This window comes from Theropithecus gelada, chromosome 15 (genome assembly GCF_003255815.1).
Source record: "Theropithecus gelada isolate Dixy chromosome 15, Tgel_1.0, whole genome shotgun sequence".
In the NCBI taxonomy this organism is placed as follows: Eukaryota; Metazoa; Chordata; class Mammalia; order Primates; family Cercopithecidae; genus Theropithecus; species Theropithecus gelada.
The window spans coordinates 109,027,816-109,051,660 of NC_037683.1; the positions used below are offsets into that span (position 1 = coordinate 109,027,816).

At 45.1% G+C, this 23,845-nt stretch overlaps 1 protein-coding gene across 2 annotated transcripts; it reads left to right on the forward strand.

Moving 5' to 3' along the window:
* The first annotated feature begins 216 nt into the window (after window positions 1-216).
* Window positions 217-19,277, forward strand: CTSV (cathepsin V). Of its 2 annotated transcripts, XM_025359495.1 has the most exons (11): window positions 217-227; window positions 4,510-4,513; window positions 5,105-5,112; window positions 13,025-13,187; window positions 14,002-14,137; window positions 14,438-14,560; window positions 14,658-14,804; window positions 15,314-15,538; window positions 16,368-16,533; window positions 17,234-17,351; window positions 18,884-19,277. In XM_025359495.1, exons 5-11 carry the CDS (start codon window positions 14,012-14,014, stop codon window positions 18,981-18,983), a joined length of 1,005 nt encoding a protein of 334 aa, XP_025215280.1. In that variant the 5' UTR covers window positions 217-227; window positions 4,510-4,513; window positions 5,105-5,112; window positions 13,025-13,187; window positions 14,002-14,011; the 3' UTR covers window positions 18,984-19,277. The 2 variants fall into 2 exon arrangements, with proteins under 2 accessions (XP_025215280.1, XP_025215279.1); XM_025359494.1 differs by lacking the exons at window positions 217-227; window positions 4,510-4,513; window positions 5,105-5,112 and having other exon boundaries at window positions 12,818-13,057.
* Window positions 19,278-23,845: the final 4,568 nt, after the last annotated feature.

Genomic DNA, 23,845 nt, shown 5'->3' on the forward strand with positions numbered 1-23,845 from the left:
TGATAAACTCTCCCACCCTGAATCCTTAAAAACAAACTCTTAGTCTGTAAGAGAGTAGGGGCCAGGTACTGTGGCTCACGCCTATAATCCCAGCACTTTGGGAGGCTGAGGCAGGAGGATCATCTGAGATCAGGAGTTTGAGACCGGCCTGGCCAACATGGTGAAACCCCGTCTCTACTAAAAATACAAAAATTAGCCAGGTGTGATGGTGGGTGCCTGTAATCTCAGTTACCTGGGAGGCTGAGGCAGGGAGAATCCCATGAACCTGGGAGGCAAAAGTTGCCGTGAGCCAAGATCATGCCATTGCACTCCAGCCTGAGGAAGAGCAAGACTCCATCTAACAAAAAAAAAGGGCCTCTGACCCCTCTGACCTAACTCAGCCAGAATCCCCTCTCAGGTTTATTTTCTCTAAAATAAACCTGTCATTGACTATCGAGCCACCTTTCGTATTTCTTTCCTCTTTTGTTAATTCTTTTTTTTTTTCCGTTAATTCTTACACCCGTAACTTTTACCTTTAGTAACTCAACAGCTCCACACCATGCATGACCACGTGGCAACCCAGGAATCAAAGGATTCTGGTCTTGTCCCTACCCTTGCATCCTATCTTTCACCAAACTATGTGTTGCTGTGAGCCGGAGCCGTTCTAACAAATCCCACTCCTCTGACACCAAATGTGAAAGTGGAAAAACTCAAACTGTGTTTTCCTCTGCTTTCACACCAAAACAATCAACACAGAAGACTTCTGTGACTAAACAGGTGGTCCCACAAGCAAATGAGCAATCAGTTTTGCAGTGGACACCAGCAGGGTGCCCTTCAATTTAATTCTGACACAATCTACCTGGAGACCACATCAGATCCCACAGGTTGAGGGCTCAGTCTCCAAGACCAAACCCCCATCCCTGAACCCAGTCAAAAGCTCGGCCTCTGGAACCTCTGCCCAGCTGACTTCAAGTACAGGTTCCCATGATGTCCTCTTTGGGTTTGATTAATTTACTAGAGTGGCTCACAGAACTCAGGAAAACTTACCTACATTTACTGGGTTATTATAAAGGATCCAGTTGAAGAGACGCGCAGGCCAATGTACGGGAGAAGAGGTGCAGAGTTTCCATGCCTTTTCCACGCATTACCCACCAGGAACCTTCATGTGTTCAGCTCTCTGGAAGTTCTCTGAATCCTGTCCTTTTTGGGTTTTTATGGAGGCCTCATTATGTTGGCATGATTGATTAAACCACTGGTGATCAACTGAACCGTCAGTCCCTCTCCCCTCCCTAGAGGTTTGCGGGGGTGAGGCTGCAAGTCCTACCCCTCTAATCTTGCCTTGCTCTTTCCTGTGACAAGCCCCATCCTGAAGCTACTGAAGGGCTGCCAGCCACCAGTCAATCATTAGCAAACAGAAAGACACCATTTTGGTGTTTCTAAGGATTTTAGGAGTCGTGTGTCAGGAAACAGGTCGAAACCAAATATATATTTCATAGTATCAAAGTGGGATCACAGATGGGCAAGAATGGTTAAAGCACTAAACATGGTCAGTATACAGAATTTCAATGGCAACGATTTCACAGAAAAGTTACTCTGCCTTTGGATTGAATGTGACTCCTCAACGATATGCCAATTTTCAGGGGAGAAATTTCTGTAGAGGGCTGACTATATCAATACTTGTGTTCTCTCGCTTAATTTTTATTTATTTATTTATTTAGACAAGAGTCTTGCTCTGTCACCCAGGCTGGAGTGCAGTGGTACGATCTCAGCTCACTGCAACCTCTGCCTGCTGGGTTCAAGCAATTCTCCTGCCTCAGCCTCCTGAGTAGCTGGGACTACAGGCACGTGCCACTATGCCTGGATAATTTTTGTATTTTTAGGGTTTCACCATGTTGGCCAGGCTGGTCTCGAACTCCTGACCTCAGGTGATCCACCTTTCTCGAGCTCCCAAAGTGCTGGGATTATAGGTGTGAGCCACCATGCCCGGCCTCTCATTTAATTTTTGACACTACCTCATGGGGTAGTTGATATTGTCCACATTTTGTAGTGGATGAAACCAAAGCTCTGAGAAAGTAAGTCAGTTGTACAAAATTTATGCCTGCTAGAAATGGGATTGGAAATAGCTACATTCCAAAGTCAGTGATAATTTGGGTCAAGGGGTACTGATAATTGTTGCTCCTACTGGTTAGTCATTGTCTACAGAGCTTTTTTTTTTCACTTACTATTACTACTTTTATTATTATCTTTTGATTTCATTTCACAAAATTACAGGTTTGCATCAAAAAGCACCCAGTTCCTGGTTCGAGCCTCATCTTTGCAGGAGATCCTGAAGCTTAATTGCTTTACATGGTTCAGACTAACCACTGAGCTGTTTTCATTTAAAAATATTTAATTGATAAAGATTGTACCTATTCAAGGTGTACAATGTGATGTCACTGTTTCAGTGCGTCTGCTGTAACATGGAGAGATTTTAAAATGAAAGCTTTTGGATATTCTGTCAGTTTGGTTATCCAAGTTTGGTATTTCCAGCAAACACTTATTTATCAACTCACTCTTTTATTACCACAATCAAAATAATAAATAGAAAGAAGGGATAGCATTCATGATTTATTTTTCAGTGCTTCTCCAATCCAAAAGAAAAAAACAAAAGTATAAAATCAAATGAAAGATCACACAAGTCCCCAATTTTCTTCTCCTTCGTCAGTTGGGCCAAATAACCAAATATCCATTTTCAGATGGTAACTCCCCTTTGCGCTCACAGAAAGGCTTTGTTGCCTGTTGGGTACAAAGCTTCTATCTCTGTTGTCTAGGGTGTAATGCCCCAGGGTTTCCTAGATCCTAGGGGACATGGAACATTATTATCTCAAATGGATTTGTTATGCTGCATATTCTTGCATGTCTCTAGATCAGACACTAGGTTAAGAAGTGTCTTTCCTTAAGTAGCCTCTGTGCTCATTTGTACCATTAACTTCAGCGTCCCAAACTGTTTTCTTCTCAATATCCCTCCAGGACGCTCTGGGGTAGGAGCAGCAGAAGAGATTCACACCTCCCTGGGTGAAAACTACTGGGATCAGGCAGGAGTGGGGGCCACCTGGCTGTTCATCCTGAGAAGTCACCTCTATGGGCCTCTTGCATTGGCCTTGTGGACTCTGGCAGAGTTCTAGCATATTCCTGAGGATGAGGGGTGAGTTCTAGCATTCCTGAGGATGGGGTGGTGAGTTCTAGCATATTCCTGAGGATGGGGGGGTGAGTTCTAGTATATTCCTGAGGATGGGGAGGTGAGTTCTAGCATATTCCTGAGGATGGGGAGGTGAGTTCCAGCATATTCCTGAGGATGGGGTGGTGAGTTCTAGCATATTCCTGAGGATGGGGAGGTGAGTTCTAGCATATTCCTGAGGATGGGGTGGTGAGTTCTAGCATATTCCTGAGGATGGGGGGGGTGAGTTCTAGCATATTCCTGAGGATGGGAGGTGAGTTCTAGCATATTCCTGAGGATGGGGGGTGAGTTCTAGCATTCCTGAGGATGGGGGGTGAGTTCTAGCATATTCCTGAGGATGGGGGGGTGAGTTCTAGCATATTCCTGAGGATGGGGGGGTGAGTTCTAGCATATTCCTGAGGATGGGGGGTGAGTTCTAGCATATTCCTGAGGATGGGGGGGTGAGTTCTAGCATTCCTGAGGATGGGGGGTGAGTTCTAGCATATTCCTGAGGATGAGGGGTGAGTTCTAGCATATTCCTGAGGATGGGGAGGTGAGTTTTAGCATATTCCTGGGGGTGGGGGGGTGAGTTCTAGCATATTCCTGAGGATGGGGGGTGAGTTCTAGCATATTCCTGAGGATGGGGGGTGAGTTCTAGCATATTCCTGAGGATGGGGGGGTGAGTTCTAGCATTCCTGAGGATGGGGGGTGAGTTCTAGCATATTCCTGAGGATGAGGGGTGAGTTCTAGCATATTCCTGAGGATGGGGAGGTGAGTTTTAGCATATTCCTGAGGATGGGGGGGTGAGTTCTAGCATATTCCTGAGGATGGGGGGTGAGTTCTAGCATATTCCTGAGGATGGGGGATGAGTTGTAGCATATTCCTGAGGATGGGGGGTGAGGCCGTGCAGGACGCTTGCAGAAGATACTGGCTGACTCCTGGTTGTGGGGACTCTCTAAGAAACAGAGGACATCGGCCTGATGCATGGCTCACGCTTGTAATCCTAGCAATTTGGGAGGCCGAGGCAGGCAGATCACCTGAGGTCAGGAGTTCAAGACCAGCCTGGACAATATGGTAAAACCCCACCTCTACTAAAAATACAAAAATAAGCTGGGTATGGTGGAGGGCACCTGTAATCCCAGCTACTTGGGAGGCTGAGGCAGGAGGAGAATTGCTTGAACATGGGAGGCAGAGGTCGCAGTGAGCCGAGATTGTGTCATTGCACTCTAGCCTGGGCAACAAGAAACTCTGTCCAAAAAAGAAAAAGAAAAAGAAAAAGAAACAGAGACTTCTAAGCTCCCGGAGGCATTTCTAACCATCTAAAGGACAGCAAGGAGGGTCTAGGATTTGCGTGTTGTAGGGGCAGAAGAAGTTCCCCAAGTCCACCTGAGACCCACTGAGCTCTAGGTCATGTGCCAGGTTCCATAAAGTTGTAGCCAAATTAGCAACAACTCCTCTCTTAGCCTAAAAATTGCCATTCTGCGATGCTATTTACTGGGCATCTATCATACACTGGGGTCCCCAGGTCTATAAAACAAAGTCTTTGTCCTCAATTCACCTGGTTAAGGAGAAAGAATATGCAACTTAGTTTTGCTTGCCTTCCTGGTATAACTAAAACACTTTCCTTATATCATTCAAATTATCATTTTGTTCCATTTCTCCCTTTGAACTTGGAGAAAAACTCTTTTTTACCACTCTCTAATTTTTCTTGGTCAAATTTATCTTAGTGTCCTCAGAGCCATGCAACCATCACTGGAGGCTAACTCATGAATGTTGCGTATCAGCAACTTTCTATACAGAGCACATGGAAATTTAGAAGCTGGGGAAGTGTGCATGAGGAGAAGGGTGCTGTGCAGAGGTGTGGGTGGATTGAGAGGACACTCAGGCCATATCCCCAGTGTAGAGGCTAATTAGCCTGGGAAAGGTCAGCTTGTATGGTCCTTGCTCCATTGATAGCAAACCGGAGGTGCTGGCCGAGGGAATACAGGCAGAACCATCCGACTCCAAGCCTTGCCAATTCACTGTGGAGTGTGATTGCGAACATGGGAGATCTGTGCCTTCTGCCAGCGCCCGACTCCTCCTCCTAGAGTGGGAGGTAAGCAACTGGACAGAGGATCTTATGAACAGAATATGCATTTAAAAGAAGCAATTGAGGCCTGGCACAGTGGCTCACACCTGTAATCCCAGCACTTTGGGAGGCCAAGGTGGGCGAATCACCTGAAGTCAGGAATTCGAGACCAGCTTGACCAACACGGTGAAACCCCGTCTTCACTAAAAATACAAAAAAATTAGCCAGGTGTGGTGCCAGGCACCTGTAATCTCAGCTTTTCTGGAGGCTGAGGCAGGAGAATCGCTTGAACCCAGGAGGCAGAGGTTGCAGTGAACCGAGATCGCGCCACTGCACTCCACCCTGGGCGACAGAGTCAGACTCCATCTCAATCAATCTATCAATAAAGCAATTGCTCCTCCTCGGATCAGAACTGTGAGTTTTATACTGAACTGTTACATGTTGTTTCCTCTTTATATCTTAGCAATGATCAAAAAACGATCAGATTCCTTTTGCAGAGGGTGGGCTAGTTCTCCTAAGGAGAATCTGGGTCCTCAGTGGATCCTCTGGATTTGAGGATGAAGTTTAGAAGTGCTTGGGACCATAGCTGTGGGTCTGATTTGAGGACAAGAAAACCAAAACAAGGGGGGAGCAGCCTCTGGTGTGGGGAGGTGGGAAGGAGAAAACAAGGAACATAAAACAAGTAAAACCACCAGTGCAGAGTTTATAGCTCAGAAAAACTTTCGAGCTTATATGGAGAGGATTTCCCTGTTTTGATTTTTAAGCTGATCATACAGATAACCAGGGAGGGTTGATTATCTGGTTCTATTTCCTTTCTGTGGTCTCAAATTCTTTTAAAAGAATATTTTATGTGTTTGTTTTTAAAATTGGTGAATGAATAGACCTCACTTTTTATAATACCTGGGCTTCTCAGAACCATGAGTCACTGACGTATTATCACCGGAGCCAGGCTTAAAATCTGACATTTAATTAGCACAGGTAAGAGCCAGAGCCTTTGTCTCCTAGAAATGATCAAGCACAAAAGCACCCACGAAGCACCGGGCAAAACGCCCTCCTGGAAGCTGGTGGGGTAGGAAGGTGTGGAGGCCCAGCCCTGCCCGGGCAACCTGCCTGCTGCGTGACTCACCTGTCTTTTATTCCTTTCAGTGTGAATCCAGCTGAGCCTCATTCACACTGAAGTGGAGAGACTGCCCTGGAGAGCCTCGGGGCTTTATCTGCACGGCCTTGGTGCTCACATTCCAGTTCTCCTAGTACCCTCTGGCTCCCAGAGTGCAGTTTGCCAAGCAAGTGATGGGCACTGGGGGAGGGACCAGGCAAGAGCCCAAAAGCTCAGCTTCCTTTTCTAAGCCCTGCTGGCCTAACGTGCATTTAAGTTATTTATTCACTTTAGAAAAGAGCCTGTCCCCACCCTTGATTCTGTACCTCCCACCGCCCTGACCACCCTCATCTGTAAAATGGGGCGTAGAAGAGCCCCCATCACCTAGGGCAGTGGTTTTCAAAGTGAGTTCCCCTGTATCCCTTGTGAAGTTTTATTTTTTTGTTTGTTTTTTGTGTGGGTTGTTATTGTTGTTGTTGTTTGGGGTAGGGCAGGGGACGGAGTCTTGCTCTGTCACCCAGGCTCGAGTGCAGCGGCGTGATCTCGGCTCACTGCAACCTCCGCCTCCTGGGTTCAAACAATTCTCCTGCCTCAGCCTCCTGAGCAGCTGGGATTACAGGCGTGCACCACCACACCAGCTAATTTTTGTGTGTTTAGTAGAGACAGGGTTTTGCCATGTTGGCCAGGCTGGTCTGGAGCTCCTGACCTCGTGATCCGCCCGCCTCAGGCTCCCAAAGTGCCGGGATTACAGGCATGAGTCACTGCGCCCGGCCCACCTTGGGAAGTTTTTAGAAAGCAAATTCTGGAACCCTGTCCCAGACCTACTGAATCAGAAACTGGGGTTATATTCAGCAACCTGAGCTTTCAGGAGCCTCCAGGTGATTCTGATAAAGCTGGAGTTTGAGAAGCAGCATCATAGGGTTGTTGGGAAGATGACCTCAGGAGCACGTGTGAAATACTCAGAACAGTGCCCATGCCTAGGAGTTCCTTGGCTATTGGAAACCCAGGAAGTCACAGACAGAGACACTCTTCCTCTGGAGCAACCCCAGGACAGGTGCATCTGCAGGCCGAGCCTCTCACAGCACAGAGCCTTCTCCGTCTTCACCACTCACTAAAGTGACGCAAGGTGTCAAGGGGAAAAAAAGCAAGTTCCTACATCAGTAAGGAAAGGCTTTATTAATGCAAGATATTGCAACAAGGAGATGCTCAAAGCTGAAACCAGAAGTATCTCAGGAAAAGGGTGGGTGAGCAATGCTTTTTTACGCAGAGACCATGGGACAGCTGGTTGTGAAGAGTAAGGAGGGGTGGTAAAAGCTGCTGTGTGGGGATCTTGAAACTTTTTTGTTTTTTGAGACAGGGTCTCCCTCTGTTGCCCAGGCTGGAGTACAGTGGTACAATCATAGCTCACTGCACCCTCAACCTCCTGGGCTCAAGCCAGCCTCCCACTTCAGCCTCCTGAGTTGGTAGGACTACAGAAATGCACTGCCATGCTTGGCTATTTTTATTTATTTTTTGTAGAGACAAGTTCTCCCTGTGTTCCTCAGGCTGGTCTCAAACTCCTGACCTCAGGCAATCCTCCCACCTCCGCCTTCCATAGTGCTGGGATTACAGACATGAGCCACTCACTACACCTGGCCAGGGTCTTGAAACTTAAAAGGCTGTGTCAAGCTTTGCAAGGGAAACGCAAGGCAGGAAATGTTGCCAGTATTCAGGTACCTGAGGCAGGGATCTGAGGCTGAGATGGAGCAAAGAAGTCAGAGTGTGGGAAGTTCCCAGGGAGTGTAGGGCCCAACTGTCTAGTCAAGCCAGCCTTGAGTTTTTCTTTTTTTTTAATTAAAAAATTTTTTTTTTATTTTGAGACAGAGTCTCACTCTGTTGCCCAGGCTGGAGTGCAGTGGCGTGATCTCAGCTCATTGCAACCTCTGCCTCCGGGGTTCAAGCAATTATCCTGCCTCAGCCTCCCGAGTAGCTGGGATTACAGGCACTCGCCACCCCGCCTGGCTAATTTTTGTGTTTTGAGTAGAGATGGTTTTTCACCATGTTGGCCAGGCTGGTCTCAAACTCCTGACCTCAAGTGATCCGCTCACCTCAGCCTCCCAAAGTGTTGGGATTACAGGCAAGCCACCACGCCTGGCCAGCCTCGAGTTATAACAAACACAAAGTTTTCATCAGCATTGTCAAGAAACTGATTTTTATTTATGCCATGTGTAGCAGGATGTTTATAGCCCCTACTAACAACAGGTCTTAATTCCTGGCCCCTGAAGCTATTAGCTTATACAGCAAAGACTTTGTAAATGTGAATCTATGAAGAGTTCTGAAATGGAACGGTTATCCTGGGTTACCTGGGTGAGCCCTATATGCAATCACAGGTGTCTTTATAAGAGGGAGAGAGATTAGACACAGACAGAAGAAATGGGAGGGAGATTAGACACAGACAGAAGAGATGGCAATGTAGTCATAGAGATTGGAGTGATGCGGCCACAAGTCAAGGAATGTGAGCAACCACCAGTGCTGGGAGAGGCAAGGCCCAGATTCTCCCCTAGAACCTCAGGAGGGAGGAAGGGAGGGAGCCCTATCACACCTGGTCTTTAGTCCAGTGACGCTGATTTAGGACTTCTGGCCTCCATAATTGTGACTGAATAAAGGACTCCTGTTTCAAGCCACCAAGTTTGTGGGGATTTGTTACAGCAGACACAGGAAATGAATACACCTTGTTTCTTGAAAAGACTTTTTGAGGTTTGAAGAATTTTTTAGATTTGGCTGAGAGTTTGTGGATTACTCTTTTAGAGGAGGAGAGAAATTCCACCATTTCTTTTGTGAATTGGTTTCCTTGTTACCCACTATACAAAAATGCTTCACCATAGTTCCATTTAAATATATCTGTCCTGTTCGATTTGCTGTAGAACTGAAATTACTATAGTGAACCACATATTTAAATATGGAAAGGCTGAACCTCAGAAAGCTGTTAGGAAAGCTAAGAATGTGGAAGTGAATGTTCATGCTACACCAGAAGAGGAGAACTGGTAGCAAGTAAGAGCTGAATTCTCATTGATTGATTTACTACGTGCTCGATGAATTGGCTGATAGTTGAACTCTACAGGAAAAGCACAGTTACAGTAACCCAGAAAAGTAGTTATTTCATAAGAGGTTTCATATGAACCTCAAATCATAAACAGGCTGTTTGCTGTATGATTATCAATGGTGATAAACCATTTTGCAAGTGGGCAGTTTGCTGGATAATGCTTCTTACGAGTAATTCTTGGCTCAGTGAATTTAAACAAATCGGAGGGGGTTATATTGGGGAGAGGTATTAAGTGATGTCAGGGTCTTGAATGCCACCACACTAAGTTTACCAGTTCCCCTATGGTTTAAAACTTCCAAAGACTGGGTAAAGAATTATATCCTTATGTATTTATGTATTTATGTATTTATGTATTTATTTATTTATTTATTTTTAAGACAGAGTCCCACTCTGTTGCCCAGGCTAGAGTGCAATGGCACAATCTCGGCTCACTGCAACCTCTGCCTCCCGGGTTCAAGCGATTCTCCTGCCTCAGCCTCCCAAGTAGCTGGGACTACAGGCATGCACCACCACACCCGGCTAATTGTTTTTTGTATTTTTAGTAGGGATGGGGTTTCACTATGTTGACCAGGCTGGTCTCGAACTCCTGACCTCAAGTAATCCACCCGCTTCTGCCTCCCAAAGTGCTGGAATTACAGACGTGAGCCACCATGCCTGGCCTATATCCTCTTTTAATAGTGAGTAAAAGAAAGCCACACAGATGCACGTGAGAATAGACTTTCACAGGCACTGCGTTTTAAATAGGAATCAGGAAGTTCTGCCAACTCCATTTTATTAAAAGCATAGCCAAGGCTCGGTTGCTTCACTAAAATGTGACCATTTTAAAATTTATCACTCATCAAAATTATTTTGCAAAGAAATAGGAAGAGACGAGTAAGGAAAGAAACAAATATTTAAATATATCTGTCCTGGCTAGTAATACCACATTTCTGTAATGCATTTTTTTTACAGATATGAATAGATACAGAGGTGTCCTAAGCTGAAGCAATAACGTCTTCCACCCTCTTGCTTATTGGCTTTCTCCCATATTTCTTCCGCTTTTACATATTTCTGGTATAATTTTAGATTTTGAGCACACTTGGTTTGAAAAGTGTCTATGTTTTCTCCACTACATTTGTCTCACATTCCAAAAAACCAAGGGGATGCCATTCTTCAGGGCAGCACCTGCCACTCGTCTGCTGCCAGGCTACTGCTTAAGGCACAGATCTTCATGGCCTGGCAGGTTTCTCCACCCTACAATCTTAGGGAGCTGTGGCCCAAGGGCAACTGTAAAACCCACGTGTTAGAATAACTTAGCTTTCTTGTGATAGACTGAGTAAACAAATAGACAATGGCCACAGTATATGGCAATAGAACTCTGACCCAGGAAGAAATGAGGCATAATATGTGCAGAGACCCACTCGGAACAGTCAGGACTTACTCAGTGACTGACAACTTCCTCATTTTTGCCTCTGCTTCCAACCCAGGACAAACCAGAAAACCCAAACATGCTCCACAAACAAATCACATAAGATGCTCCATCTCTAGTTATCCCTCCTCCAGCTTCTCCATGATGACACTCTGCAAAGAGGACATATCTGATGTTGCCCCCTTTTTCCCCTAAAGCTTTTCTTCTCCCTTGTCTTTGAATTATCTCCCTTGTCATAGCGAGTTCTGAATATATGGCCTCTGTGTGTTCTTATGTGGTGGTCTTCATTTATTTCCACATGTGAATGGTGACTGTGTTCAACACAATGATTAATTTTTAAAAAAGAAAAAAAAAACCTCCAGCTATTTGTAGTACAACACGCTTTTGTTTTTGAGAAGGTATCCCAGGCTGGAGTGCAGTGGCGCACGCTCTGCGTCACCATGCCTGGCTAATTTTTGTTGGTTTGTTTTGTATTTTTGGTAGAGGTGTGATTTCGCCATGTTGCCCAGGCTGGTCTCAAACTCCTGGGCTCAGGAGATCCACCTACCTTGGCCTGCAATACAATATACTTTTGTATTTTTTATATAACCACCTGAGAGCTTTGGCCCCTAGTTGTGTTTGAGAGGGAAAAGCTGCTATTTCTTTAAAGGAAGGACATATAATTATTAATAAATTGATTTTTAAAAGCACGTATTTGCCTGGTGGTGCTTCTGAGAAGTTGTTGGTTTGTTTTTAATTTGCTAAAAGAAAATCCATAGCCAAATTAAATTTAAGAGAATTTAATTGAGCAAAGAACGATTCGTGAATCTGGCAGCCTCTGGTGCCAGACTAGGCTGAGAGAGACTCCAGTGCAGCCACATGGGGGAAGATTTATAGACAGAAAAGGGCAAGTGAGGCACAGAAACTGCAGGACTGGTTACAGCTTCATGTTTGCCTTATTTGAACATGGTTTGAACAATTGAACCTCTTTGATTCACAGAACTTCGGGGATGGGCACAAGAGCAGGCTACAGTCTGTTTACACCTCCATTTAGGTGACAATTTGCTATATACAGACAAACCTTCAAGCTAAATGTAGATAATATAGGGAGGCAGCTTTAGGCTAAACTTGATTTAACAAATTTTCAAATTAACAAGTAAAAACTGTGCATATTATTCAATTTAATCTTTAAGAGTTTATTAATCAATATGCATTATAACTTCATTTTTGTAAAAAAAAAAAAAAAAAAAAGATATGCCTAGGAAAGGGTTATGGAGAGGGGACAAGGGACGTTTATTTTCTAAAACATTTTTTATAATGGATGTTTTATATAACTTTAAAAAGAATTAGAAACGTTTCTGAATTATTAATGATTTCCTTAAATCTTTAGCTACATATATTTCTCCATAAAGAGCAGTTCCTCAAACTGCATCACCTCAAGCCTGATATTAAATATTTTATTTTATTTTATTTTTTTACTTTTTGAGACAGAGTTTCACTCTGTGGCCAGGCTGGAGTGCAGTGGCACGATCTCAGTTCACTGCAACCTCCGCCTCCCGAGTTCAAGCAATTCTCCTGCCTCAGCCTCCTGAATAGCTGGGACTACAGGCGCCCGCCACTACGCCCAGCTAATGTTTGCATTTTTAATAGAGACGGGGTTTCACCATGTTGGCAAGGATGGTCTCGATCTCATGACCTCGTGATCCGCCCGCCTCGGCCTCCCAAAGTGCTGGGATTACAGGCGTGAGCCACCGCGCCCGGCCGATATTAAATATTTTTAAAGTAAAGTTATTCAATCTCAAAAGCAGCACACTTTGAATACTGAGGAAGAGACGTTGTAACCCACAATCTGACAGTAGGTAAGTAAAAGCAATTTCCACCACTCTCAGGCTGCTCAGCGCGGTAAGTTGGGATACTCGGTAGACCTGAGCCCTTCAGGGAGGCGCCTCCCCCTCCTCCGCGCAGCCCCCGGGCGCCCGGCTCCGCTCCCCGCAGCGCGGGTTCACCGAGGTAGGCGCGCCCAGACCTGAGACAGGTGGGGACCGGGCTGCGTCACGTGCGGGCTCCGAGCGCCCGGGGCCCCGCCCAGTGGCCGGCGCAGCCAATCGCAGCGCGGGCAGGCGGTGGGGGCGGGGAAGGCCGCCTGGAAACTTAAATCCCGAGTCGGGCGACCCTGCGCCAGAACCGCGGAGGGTTGTTCGCCGGGGGCTTGGGAGCTGAGGGCGCCTGCGCAGCGGCGACGGCTGCTGGTGAGCGCCCCCCGCCAGACCGAGGGGCAGGGCGAAGGGGGACTGGAGGAGGGAACCCAGGGACACTGAGAGGAGGCGGGCGCGACCCCTGAGAGTGAGAGCTTCTGCCCAGCGCTCTGCCAGCCTCGAGGTGGGGAACGGGGGAGGGCGGTTGGGGACCCCCGGGAGGCGCCGGGACCACTGGGAGGGCCCAGGCGGTGCAGGTCAGTCACCCTGCGGGCTGAAGCCGAGCCGGACCGGGCGGCTTCACCCCGGCATCCCGGCCGCGGAGCCCCCGCTCCCTGCGCCGCCGCAGACATTCTCGGGGCGCGGCGGGCGCGTGCGGAGGGCGAGAGCAGGAGGCGCGGCCCTGGCCCCCCGGAGCCCAGGGAGCTGCCTGACCCTGCCCGGGTTTAGGGGAGCGAGACGCAGAGACCCAGGTGTGGGACGGCGGGAGTAGTGGGTGCTCTCCTTCCCAGTGTCTCCTGGAAAGGGATTCCGGAAAGGTTTTATTCCAAAAGGAGAGGTTGGAAGACATAGCTCATCTCCTGCTGTGTATCAGCCACGAAGGTGTGAGGTGGTGTTCCTTGGGGATCCGCTTGCACCTACTTGGGATGGTATGTCTTCATTAGTGACGTTTTGCCTGGATGACCTCAGTACAATTGGTGCAAAAGCTGGACCAGCTGTTTCCTAGTTTTCGCCTTAAGCTTCTCACCCGTCAGGTATCTTCACACCCTTCTCATACCCTGAATTATCGCATATGCTGTTTCAACACCTCCAACTCCGCAGGCTGCTTTTCATCTTGATGGGCCCATCAAATACCTCCAGTAGGCCTGTTTCAGCCTGTTCCACAGTCCTTGGGGAAATGCCAGGGAGAATAATTGAAATATTTTTATTCCACGGGGGCTGTAAGATGGCTTTTTAGGATTGGTCTAATCTGATACTCATTTCTTTTCCCTTTCTAGGTTTTGAAACATGAATCTTTCGCTCGTCCTGGCTGCCTTTTGCTTGGGAATAGCCTCCGCTGTTCCAAAATTTGACCAAAATTTGGATACAAAGTGGTACCAGTGGAAGGCAACACATAGACGATTATATGGCGCGGTTGGTAACATCTGAAACTCTCCAGAGGGACTCTGGAGAGATGGTCCTTGCTGTTGGGAGTTGATAGCCAGAGAGTAGCTTCTAGAGGCCAGACCTTACCAGGCGATAACCTAACAGCACCCATTATAGATGCAGTATGGGCATATATCTCCATTGTGTCTCGGCTTGGAGAACAGCTCCCAGAGATGTATCAAGCCATCCCTGGCCATGGTTTCTCTTCATTTCTGCCCGGAAATCGGCTGGGTGAACGTGGGTTGGGTAAGTAGACATAAAGTCCATCAGCTGTATGTTTGCCTCTAGAGTGAAGAAGGATGGAGGAGAGCAGTGTGGGAAAAGAATATGAAAATGATTGAACTGCACAATGGGGAATACAGCCAAGGGAAACATGGCTTCACAATGGCCATGAATGCTTTTGGTGACATGGTGAGTGTGGCGAGGATTGCTGAACTCTGTGCTGCTTCTCCTCAGTTCTTCACCAAAATAGTCTTGCTTTTAACATTTTATTTACTTCTCCTTGAAGACCAATGAAGAATTCAGGCAGGTGATGGGTTGCTTTCGAAACCAGAAACTCAGGAAGGGGAAACTGTTCCGTGAGCCTCTGTTTCTTGATCTTCCCAAATCTGTGGATTGGAGAAAGAAAGGCTACGTGACGCCAGTGAAGAATCAGGTGAGACAGTGTCAGATTCAGACCTCCCGTCTCCACTGGAAAGCCAAGAAGGAATTGGTGTCATTGCTGTGGTAGATGGTGGCACAACATATGATGATGGGTTTTTTTGTATTTTGGTTTTTGGTGTGTTGTTTTTTTTTTTTGAGACAGAGTTTTGCTTTTGTTGCCCAGGCTGGATTGCAATGGCATGATCTCGGCTCACTGCAACCTCTGCCTCCTGGGTTCAAGCAATTCTGCCTCTGCCTCCTGAGTAGCTGGGATTACAAGTGCTCACCACCATGCCCAGCTAATTTTTGTGTATTTTTGGTAGAGACAGGGTTTCACCATGTTGGCCAGGCTGGTCTCAAACTGCTCTCCTCAAGTGATCTGCCCGCCTCGGCCTCCCAAAGTGTGGTGATGGGTTTTTTGGTTTTTGTTTTTTTAAAAGAATATTCAGATAATTCAAATATATGGGCTACTGTATTTATATTGGTCTTGTAAATTGACAGCTTTTTTTTCCCCCTTTTTAGAAACAATGTGGTTCTTGTTGGGCTTTTAGTGCGACTGGTGCTCTTGAAGGACAGATGTTCCGGAAAACTGGGAAACTTGTCTCACTGAGCGAGCAGAATCTGGTGGACTGTTCGCGTCCTCAAGGCAATCAGGGCTGCAATGGTGGCTTCATGAATAGCGCCTTCCGGTATGTCAAGGAGAACGGAGGCCTGGACTCTGAGGAATCCTATCCATATGTAGCAATGGTAAATGGAGCTCCTCATCATTCGTGCTCTGCTTTTGGAAGGTGAAACCCTTTCAGAGGTAACAGATACTTTTTTCAGAATTCACATTTTATATGGTAGAATCTACATCTGCAAACTGTGAGTATTGTCATTATAAATTATTGGCCTTTGGCCAGGTATGGTGAATCATGCCTGTAATCCCAGCACTTTGGGAGGCCGAGTTGGGCGAATCACGAGGTCAGGAGATTGAGACAACTCTGGCTAACATGATGAAATCCCATCTCTACTAAAAATACAAAAAAAAAATTAGCCGGGCCTGGTGGCGGGCGCCTGTAGTCCCAGCTACTCGGGAGACTGAAGCAGGAGAATGGCGTGAACCCGGGAGGTGGAGCTTGCAGTGAGCCAAAATCGCACCACTGCACTCCAGCCTCGGCGGCAGAGCGAGACTCCGTCTCAAAAAAAAAAAAAAAATTACTAGCCTTTGCACAGTTCTCCGATTAGATGGTCAACAGCTAATGGTTAACATATAAGTAACATTAGATGGTTAACACATAGCTGTTCTTGCTTCTGCATAACATGGAGAATAAGCAAACCATTCTACATATAATAGAACTTGATCCATTGTGAAAATTTTTTATGGACAGATTGACTTGGGGGTTCTCATTGAAGAAATATCGACTAATTTTTCATTTTTAAATCAACGAATAGCATTTTATTTCATGGGACGATTTATAAGGGTGTTAATTTGGAAATCGTAGGTTGCAAATTGCTGAGTGTTTTGGTTCTAGAACTAATGTTCCCCAGGTGGTAGATGGTAGTGATCGAGTCTCTCCCCCTTTAACTTTAAAAGGATGGAATCTGTAAGTACAGACCTGAGAATTCTGTTGCTAATGACACCGGCTTCGTGGTGGTCCCAGCTGGAAAGGAGAAGGCCCTGATGAAAGCAGTGGCAACTGTGGGGCCCATCTCTGTTGCTATGGATGCAGGCCATTCGTCCTTCCAGTTCTACAAATCAGGTAAGTGTCATTTTATTACAGAAAGTTAGGCAGGATTGGGAAACATCACCATGATTGATTCTTTGATATGAAGTCCTGCTTTGCAGGAATGTAGTATTTTGAGAGTGTGCATTTAACATGGTGATATTTGCATTTGCCATGAGAAAATGCTTAGTTATGTTAAACTTCTCATAAATGTTTTTAAATGGCTATGTAATTGTATAGAGACAACCTAATTTTCCAAACTATTTTCCGGTTATTGGGTCTTTTTTTCTCAAAGCTTTTTACTACTGTAATTAGTAAAAAACTGTAAAGAACCCAGAACCCCCTTCAGTTTTTGTTTGTTTATTTTGGTGTTGTTTTAGACTGACATCCTAGGAGTAGAAAGGGATTATGCTAATTGGTATTTGGGCTCAGAGATAAGTATCTAAATTACCTTAGCTGTAAACAATAGGTATTATCTTTTGGATTTTCTTTTTCTTAGGTAGAAAATATCTTGAACTTTGGTTGAAGTTAGTTGATTTCTAGTGAGTTGAGGTTGACTTTTTTCCTTTATCAGCCATTACTGTTTTCTGGCCAGTATTGTTTGGGTCCTTATTTGGCATTTGTTTATGACATTTCACTGAATTTAGAGATGCCTCCCTTATGGAGGGTGGTTGGGTGGGTTACTGTCACATGTCACTTGGAGCTTCTCACCCCAGCATTGATTTGACTCTCCCAGGCATTTATTTTGAACCAGACTGCAGCAGCAAAAACCTGGATCATGGTGTTCTGGTGGTTGGCTACGGCTTTGAAGGAGCAAATTCAGATAACAACAAGTATTGGCTCGTCAAAAACAGGTACAAAACTCAAAATTGAGAAGGAAATTTTTGTTTCAAATCAGTATCTGGATACAAGTTCACAAAAGCTCAATTTTGAAATTCCAGAAGTCTTTCTTCTACTTAGAGTGAAACAGAAATACTAAGGTTTGATTAGAGGATTCCGTACCAAGCTTTTTGGAGTTACTGCTATGTGTTTGTCATATTTTATTACTAAGTTTTGAAAATTTTTAAATTCCGAAACACATTAGGCCCCAAGGGTTTCAGACGAAGGATTGTGGACCTGTAGGTTTGAGAGCTGATTGCTTTTTTCTGTCTCTAATTTTTCAACAAGGAATAGTAAGCAGAAACATCTGCCTTCGCTGGTTCTTTGTTGAGTCTAAAACATCATCTGGGAGTCCAGTGGTCTGTGTGCGTCCTTCTGTTGTCATTGGATGCCTTGTCATCAAATTTCACTCCCTAGCTCTCAGGCTTTGCAGGTTGTCAGAATCCATTTTCTCACAATTAGCATTCTTTACTTGAGATGTGATATAAGGTAGCATGTGGAGACACACTGCTGCAGTGGAATTCCAGTTCTGCCTCAGTGTTCTTAAAAAGTTAAGGACCCACAAGAATCAATACATTCATTCATTCATTTATTTTTTGAGACAGAGTCTCACTCTGTCACCCAGGCTGGAGTGCAGTGGCACAATCTCAGCTCACTGCAGCCTCCACCTCCTGGGTTCAAGTGATTCTCCTGCCTCAGCCTCCCAAGTAGCTGGGACTACAAGGGTGTGCTACCATACCCAGCTAACTTTTTTTGTATTTTTTAGTAGAGACAGGGTTTCACCATGTAGGCCAGGCTGCTGTCGAACTCCTGACCTCATGTGATCCGCCTACCTAGGCCTCCCAAAGCACTGGGATTACAGACATGAGCCACCATGCCCAGCCAATTTTATTTTATTTTGAGATAGAGTCTTGCTCTGTCACTCAGGCAAGAGTACAGTGGTTCAGTCTCGGCTCACTGCAGCCTCCACCTCCCAGGTTCAAGTGATTCTCCTGCCTCAGACTTCCAAGTAGCTGGGGCTACAGGCATGCGCCACCACATCTGGCTAATTTTTGTGGGATTTTGTTTGTTTGTTTTTTCTTTTGAGATGGAGTTTTGCTCTTCTTGCCTAGGCTGAAGTGCAGTGGTACAATCTTGGCTCACTGGAACCTCTGTCTCCTGGGTTCAAATGATGATTCTCCTGCCTCAGCCTCCCAAGTAGCTGGGTTACATGCCCAGTTAACTTTTTTTTTTAAGTTTAGTAGAGGCGGGGTTTCACCATGTTGATCAAGCTGGTCTCGAACTCCTGAAACCTCAGGTGATCCACCCGCCTCAGCCTCCCAAAGTGCTGGGATTACAGGCGTGAGCCACCGCCTCTGGCCTCCAGACATTTATAAATGGGTATTAACAGCACTTAGAATAGTGCCTGACACATGGAAAGCACTGTTTAAGTATTAGCTATTATTATTAATGGAGCCAATTTTCCCTTGATTCTTTGTATAAAATGGAAAACCTGCTCCTCTTTCAGCTGGGGTCCAGAATGGGGCTCGAATGGCTATGTAAAAATAGCCAAAGACAAGGACAACCACTGTGGAATCGCCACAGCGGCCAGCTACCCCACTGTGTGAGCTGATGGATGGTGAGGAGGAAGGACGTAAGGACAGCATGTCTGGGGGAATTTTATCTTGAAACTGACCAAATGCTTATTGTGTAAGATAAACCACTTGAATCATTGAGGATCCAAGTTGAGATTTGAATTCTGTGACATTTTTACGAGGGTAAAATGTTACCAGTATTTTAATTACTGTTATACACAGCTTTATGATATCAAAGACTCACTGCTTAATTCTAAGACTTTTGAATTTTCATTTTTTAAAAAGATGTACAAAACCGTTTAAAATAAACTTTAATTCGTATATAAAGGGGGGCCTTTTCTTAATGCATTGACTTTTTGTGTAGTCAGGAAATATAATTGAGCTCTGAAATAATAGCTTCATGTGCCAATGGTGTATTAGGAGAAAGATGCTAGCAGAAAGCTGACTTCCTGGCTCTTCTGGTTATAAAAATACAGATTTTTATCAGCTGCCCAGTTACTGTGTGTAACCCAACTCCTGAATCTACCACAATTTGATAAACAATTTGGAAGGACAAACCTAAATTTTTTTTTTTTTTTAATGAGACTCTGTCTCCCAGGCTGGAGTGCAGTGGCATGATCTCAGCTCACTGCAACCTCTGCCTCCCCGGTTTAAGCAGTTCTCTGCCTCAGGCTCCCGAGTAGCTGGGATTGCAGGCACATGCCACCACACCTGGTGTATTTTTAGTAGAGACAGGGTTTCACCATCTTGGCCAGGCTGGTCTTGAACTCCTAACCTCGTGATCCACCCTCCTCAGCCTCCCAAAGTGTTGGGATTACAAGTGTGAGCCACTGCGCCCGGCCTCTAAATTGTTTTGGTAAAGAAGAAAGCAGTTGACTTTTTAGAAAAGTGAGTAGGCACAGATTCGTAGGTTTTAGATAGTAGAAAAGGAGACGTCGTCTTCCTTTGACACATAACCTCAAGATGGTTAGGTTATGTGATAAAAAGTGAAGCTTTTTTTTACTGGAGCCTCTCTCTGAATTGCTGGTGGCCACGTTGCAGTCTGAGGAGGACTCAGGGGCAAGTAGGTTACCAAGGAAGGCTCTTTTCTTTTCATTCCAAGTCTCTGATGCCATATTCCCCCAGCTCTTCTAGAAAAGCTTATTTGTTAACTAGTGTTAGCAAAAATAAATGTAATGGTGTGGTTAACAAATCTCAGGCATTTGGCAGTAGCTGGAGATATTTGTTCAAGGTCCACAAGAAATCAGGCTGGGCTACAAAAAGAGGCCTCTGGCCGAAGATGGGTAAGAGATCACAAGTGAAAGGTCGGAAGTCACTAGGCCAGACTCTGGCTACCTAGTCCCTGAATTAAAAATAAAAGGGGGAAAAAAAGGCTAAGAATATAGTTACACAGGTAGTAAATACAAATAAAACAATATCTTCGCATATTTAAAATACTGGAAGAAAGTACACCAAACCTGTGGGTGAATTATGGGTGATTATTTAACTTGTTTAGTGGAAAGCATGTATTTTTATGAGCAGGAAAAAGTAGTGAAGATATACCCACATTCTGCAGGCTAAAGGAGAGCCCCGTGTGTGTTTAAAAAGCCCATGTTTCAGTCAAATAAAAAAATACAGGGGATGAGCTGGTGAAATTTAATTGAGAGGTGATCCATTGTGAATGCAGTGGGAGGGAAGGGGGATGTGGGACTGTGTATCCCGAAAACCCTTCGATAGGCCTTGTTCACAGCCGTCTCTGGAAAATCCAGTGTACCATATTCAGTCTTGAGTTTTTTCTGAGAAAGGATTCCTTTGTCTTTGCAGCAGCAGGCTAAGTCAGTACTCGCCACAGATTCCTGGCACAATGGAAGCATCTAGGCACTGAATTGAATGAAAGAGTGATGGCTTTTTATTCAAATAAAAAAGTTTCCAATCTGTCAAAACAGCACCCCTCGGAAAACTAAAATACAGATAGTTCAAGATTTTATAATTTTCAAAGACCTTTGAAACATTTTAAACTTGTGAAAAGTTACAAACCTGATGTGTTGTCTAAAAGCATTTTTCAAACAAGCCAGTAGACTTGAAAAATCTAGTCTGAAGCACAGACTTAACCAATATTTGCTGGGAACAGGCCCCTAAATCTGGCCATAAACAAAATCTCTGCAGCACTGTGACATGTTTGTGATGGCCATGACGCCCACACTGAAGGTTGTGGGTTTACTGGAATGAGGGCAAGGAACACCTGGCCCACCCAGGGGGAAAGATTGCTTAAAGGCGTTCCTAAGCCACAAACAGTAGCATGAGCGATCTGTGCCTTAAGGACATGCTCCTGCTGCAGATAACTAGCCAGAGGCCATCTCTTTGTTTTGATCCCTTTGTTTCCCGTAAGGAATACTTTTAGTTAATCTATAATCTATAGAAACAATGCATATCACTGGCTTGCTGGCAGCAAATATGTGGATAAATCTCTGTTTGGGGCTCTCGGCTGTGAAGGCTGTGAGTCCCCTGATTTCCCACTCCACCCGCTAAATTTGTGTGTGTGTGTCTTTAATTCCTCTAGCGCCACTGGGTTAGGGTCTCTCCAACGGAGCTGGTCTCAGCAACTATTTCCTATACTCAAACATCTAAATTGTTTGTTTTCTTACTTGAGTTGCAAAGGAAGTGAGGAAGGGTGAGACAGAAAGGATTGAGCATATTAAGAGGGAGGAGTTTGCTGATGTGGGAGTGTAGTTATGACACTGGTGCATCATACTATAGGCCATGGACTCAGCCATTAGCAAACATCCACTCAGTCCTATGTGTGTTTCACGTATGTGTTTTGCCTATGAAAATTGAAACTGTTTTCTAAGTGTATTTCCCTTTTAACTGATATAAAATTTCTAAAAAGTGAAGAAGAAACTTCTCTAGTAAAGAAAACATTAGTAAATGTGTATATACAGTCTTGTGTTGCTTAATGATGGGGATACATTCTGAGAAATGTGTCGGGTGATTTCATCGTAACATGAATATCATAGAGTACACTGACACAAACCTAGATGGTAGAGCCTATTACACACCTAGGCTATATGGTACAGCCTGTTGCTCCTAAGTTATGCACCTGTGTAGCACATCACTGTGCTGAATACACAGTTCTAACACTGTGGTAAGTATTTGTATATCTGAACAGAGAAAAGTACAGTAAAAATATAGGATCATAATTTTATGGGACCACTCTCAGATATGCAGTTAGTCACTGATCAAAACATCACGTAGCACATGACTTGTGTGTATGGATATCTCAATTGTAAACAATTTCACAAATGTTCACTATCTCTTTTTAAGTAAGTTAATAAGTAAAACTGTTAATAAGCTGCAACATGTTCTTGTTCTGCAGTGTATTCATTCGGATACAGTTGATCCTTGAACCACGCAGAGGTTGGGGCATCAACCCTTGTGCAGCCAAATACCTGCATATAACTTTAATTCCTCCAGAACTTTTCTGCTAATAACCTACTGTTGACTAGAAGCCTTGCCGATAACATAAACAGCCAATTAACACACATTTTGTCTATGTATTATAAAATACTGTATACTTACAGCAAGCTAAAGAAAAAATGTCATTAAGAAAATCATGGCCGGGCACAATGGCTCACACTTGTAATCCCAGCGCTTTGAGAGGCCAAGGCAGGCAGATCACGAGGTCAGGAGATCGAGACCATCCTGGCTAACACGGTGAAACGCCGTCTCTACTAAAAATACAAAAACAAAATTAGCCAGGCGTGGTGGCGGGCGCCTGTAGTCCCGGCTGCTCGGGAGACTGAGGCAGGAGAATGGTGTGAACCTGGGAGGCAGAGCTTGCAGTGAGCCAAGATCATGCCACTGCACTCCAGCCTGGGCGACAGAGCGAGACTCCGTCTCAAAAAAAAAAAAAAAATCACAAGGAAGATAAATTTATATTTACTAAATGAAAGTGGATCATCATAAAGGTCTTTCTCACTGTCGCCTTCACATTAAATAGGCTAAGGAGGAGAAGGAGGAAGAAGCAGGGTTGGACTTGCTGTCTTGGGTGGCAGAGGCGGAAGAAAATCTGTAAGTGGACCCTCAGTTCAAACCCATGTTGTTCAAGAGTCTACTATTTGTTGGGTTCCTATGCAATAGCGCTGTGCTGGGCTCTGGGGACACAAGTATGAAGCAAATAGTCACACTTCTTCCCTTGGAGCTTACATTCTTATGTTGCTGAGCCTATGCATAACCTCCATCCCTGCCACCATGGCCACTTTGTTCATGAACCCCAGGGTGGCTGGGGAAAGAGGCTGACTGGTGTCCAGAGAAAAGGTCATTCTATTCACTTGGTTTTTAAAGTCCTCCTCTGCTGAGGTCACCCTTTTGTGAGAATTCACATGAGATACAAATATCTTCACTTTTTTTTTTTTACCCATTCAGAGAGGTCTGTTCAGATATGCATTCCCCAGACCCCTTTATCACCAATTTGCCAATCATGTTCATTACAACTCTGTGGCCACCCAGCCAAATCATTAACCATAGCCCGTGAAATGGTATATAATCATACACCTGGATATTTCTTCTTCCAAGCAAAATGAACAACCAAGTACACTTCAGAAAGTTTTGTTTCCCTTCACCTCCGTTCTTCCAGCGTGCTCTAATACCACAGCATCCACTGGTTGGTGCCTGGATATTGTACAGAACCGTCTATAAATCACGCCCAAGTTTTCTCTTCCTCACCCAGTTGATGTTAGGGAACTCCCTATGAGGCCATAGATGTGGGCTAGGAAAGAAAACATGATGTAACAGGAGTTAGGACCGTCAGTGTTCCCACTGCTGCTTCCTCTAACTTACCTTCAGGGCCTCCTCATGCCCCATCACGCGTGCAGTCATCCCTTGATATTCCATGGGGGATTGGTTCCACCACCCCCTGC

Coding starts and splice junctions, on each gene's coding strand:
- CTSV (XM_025359495.1), top strand. CDS start 14,012: ATGAATCTTTCGCTCGTCCTGGCTGCCTTTTGCTTGGGAATAGCCTCC. Junction 16,534..17,233: donor CTTCCAGTTCTACAAATCAG/GTAAGTGTCATT, acceptor TGACTCTCCCAG/GCATTTATTTTGAACCAGAC. Junction 17,352..18,883: donor TATTGGCTCGTCAAAAACAG/GTACAAAACTCA, acceptor CTCCTCTTTCAG/CTGGGGTCCAGAATGGGGCT.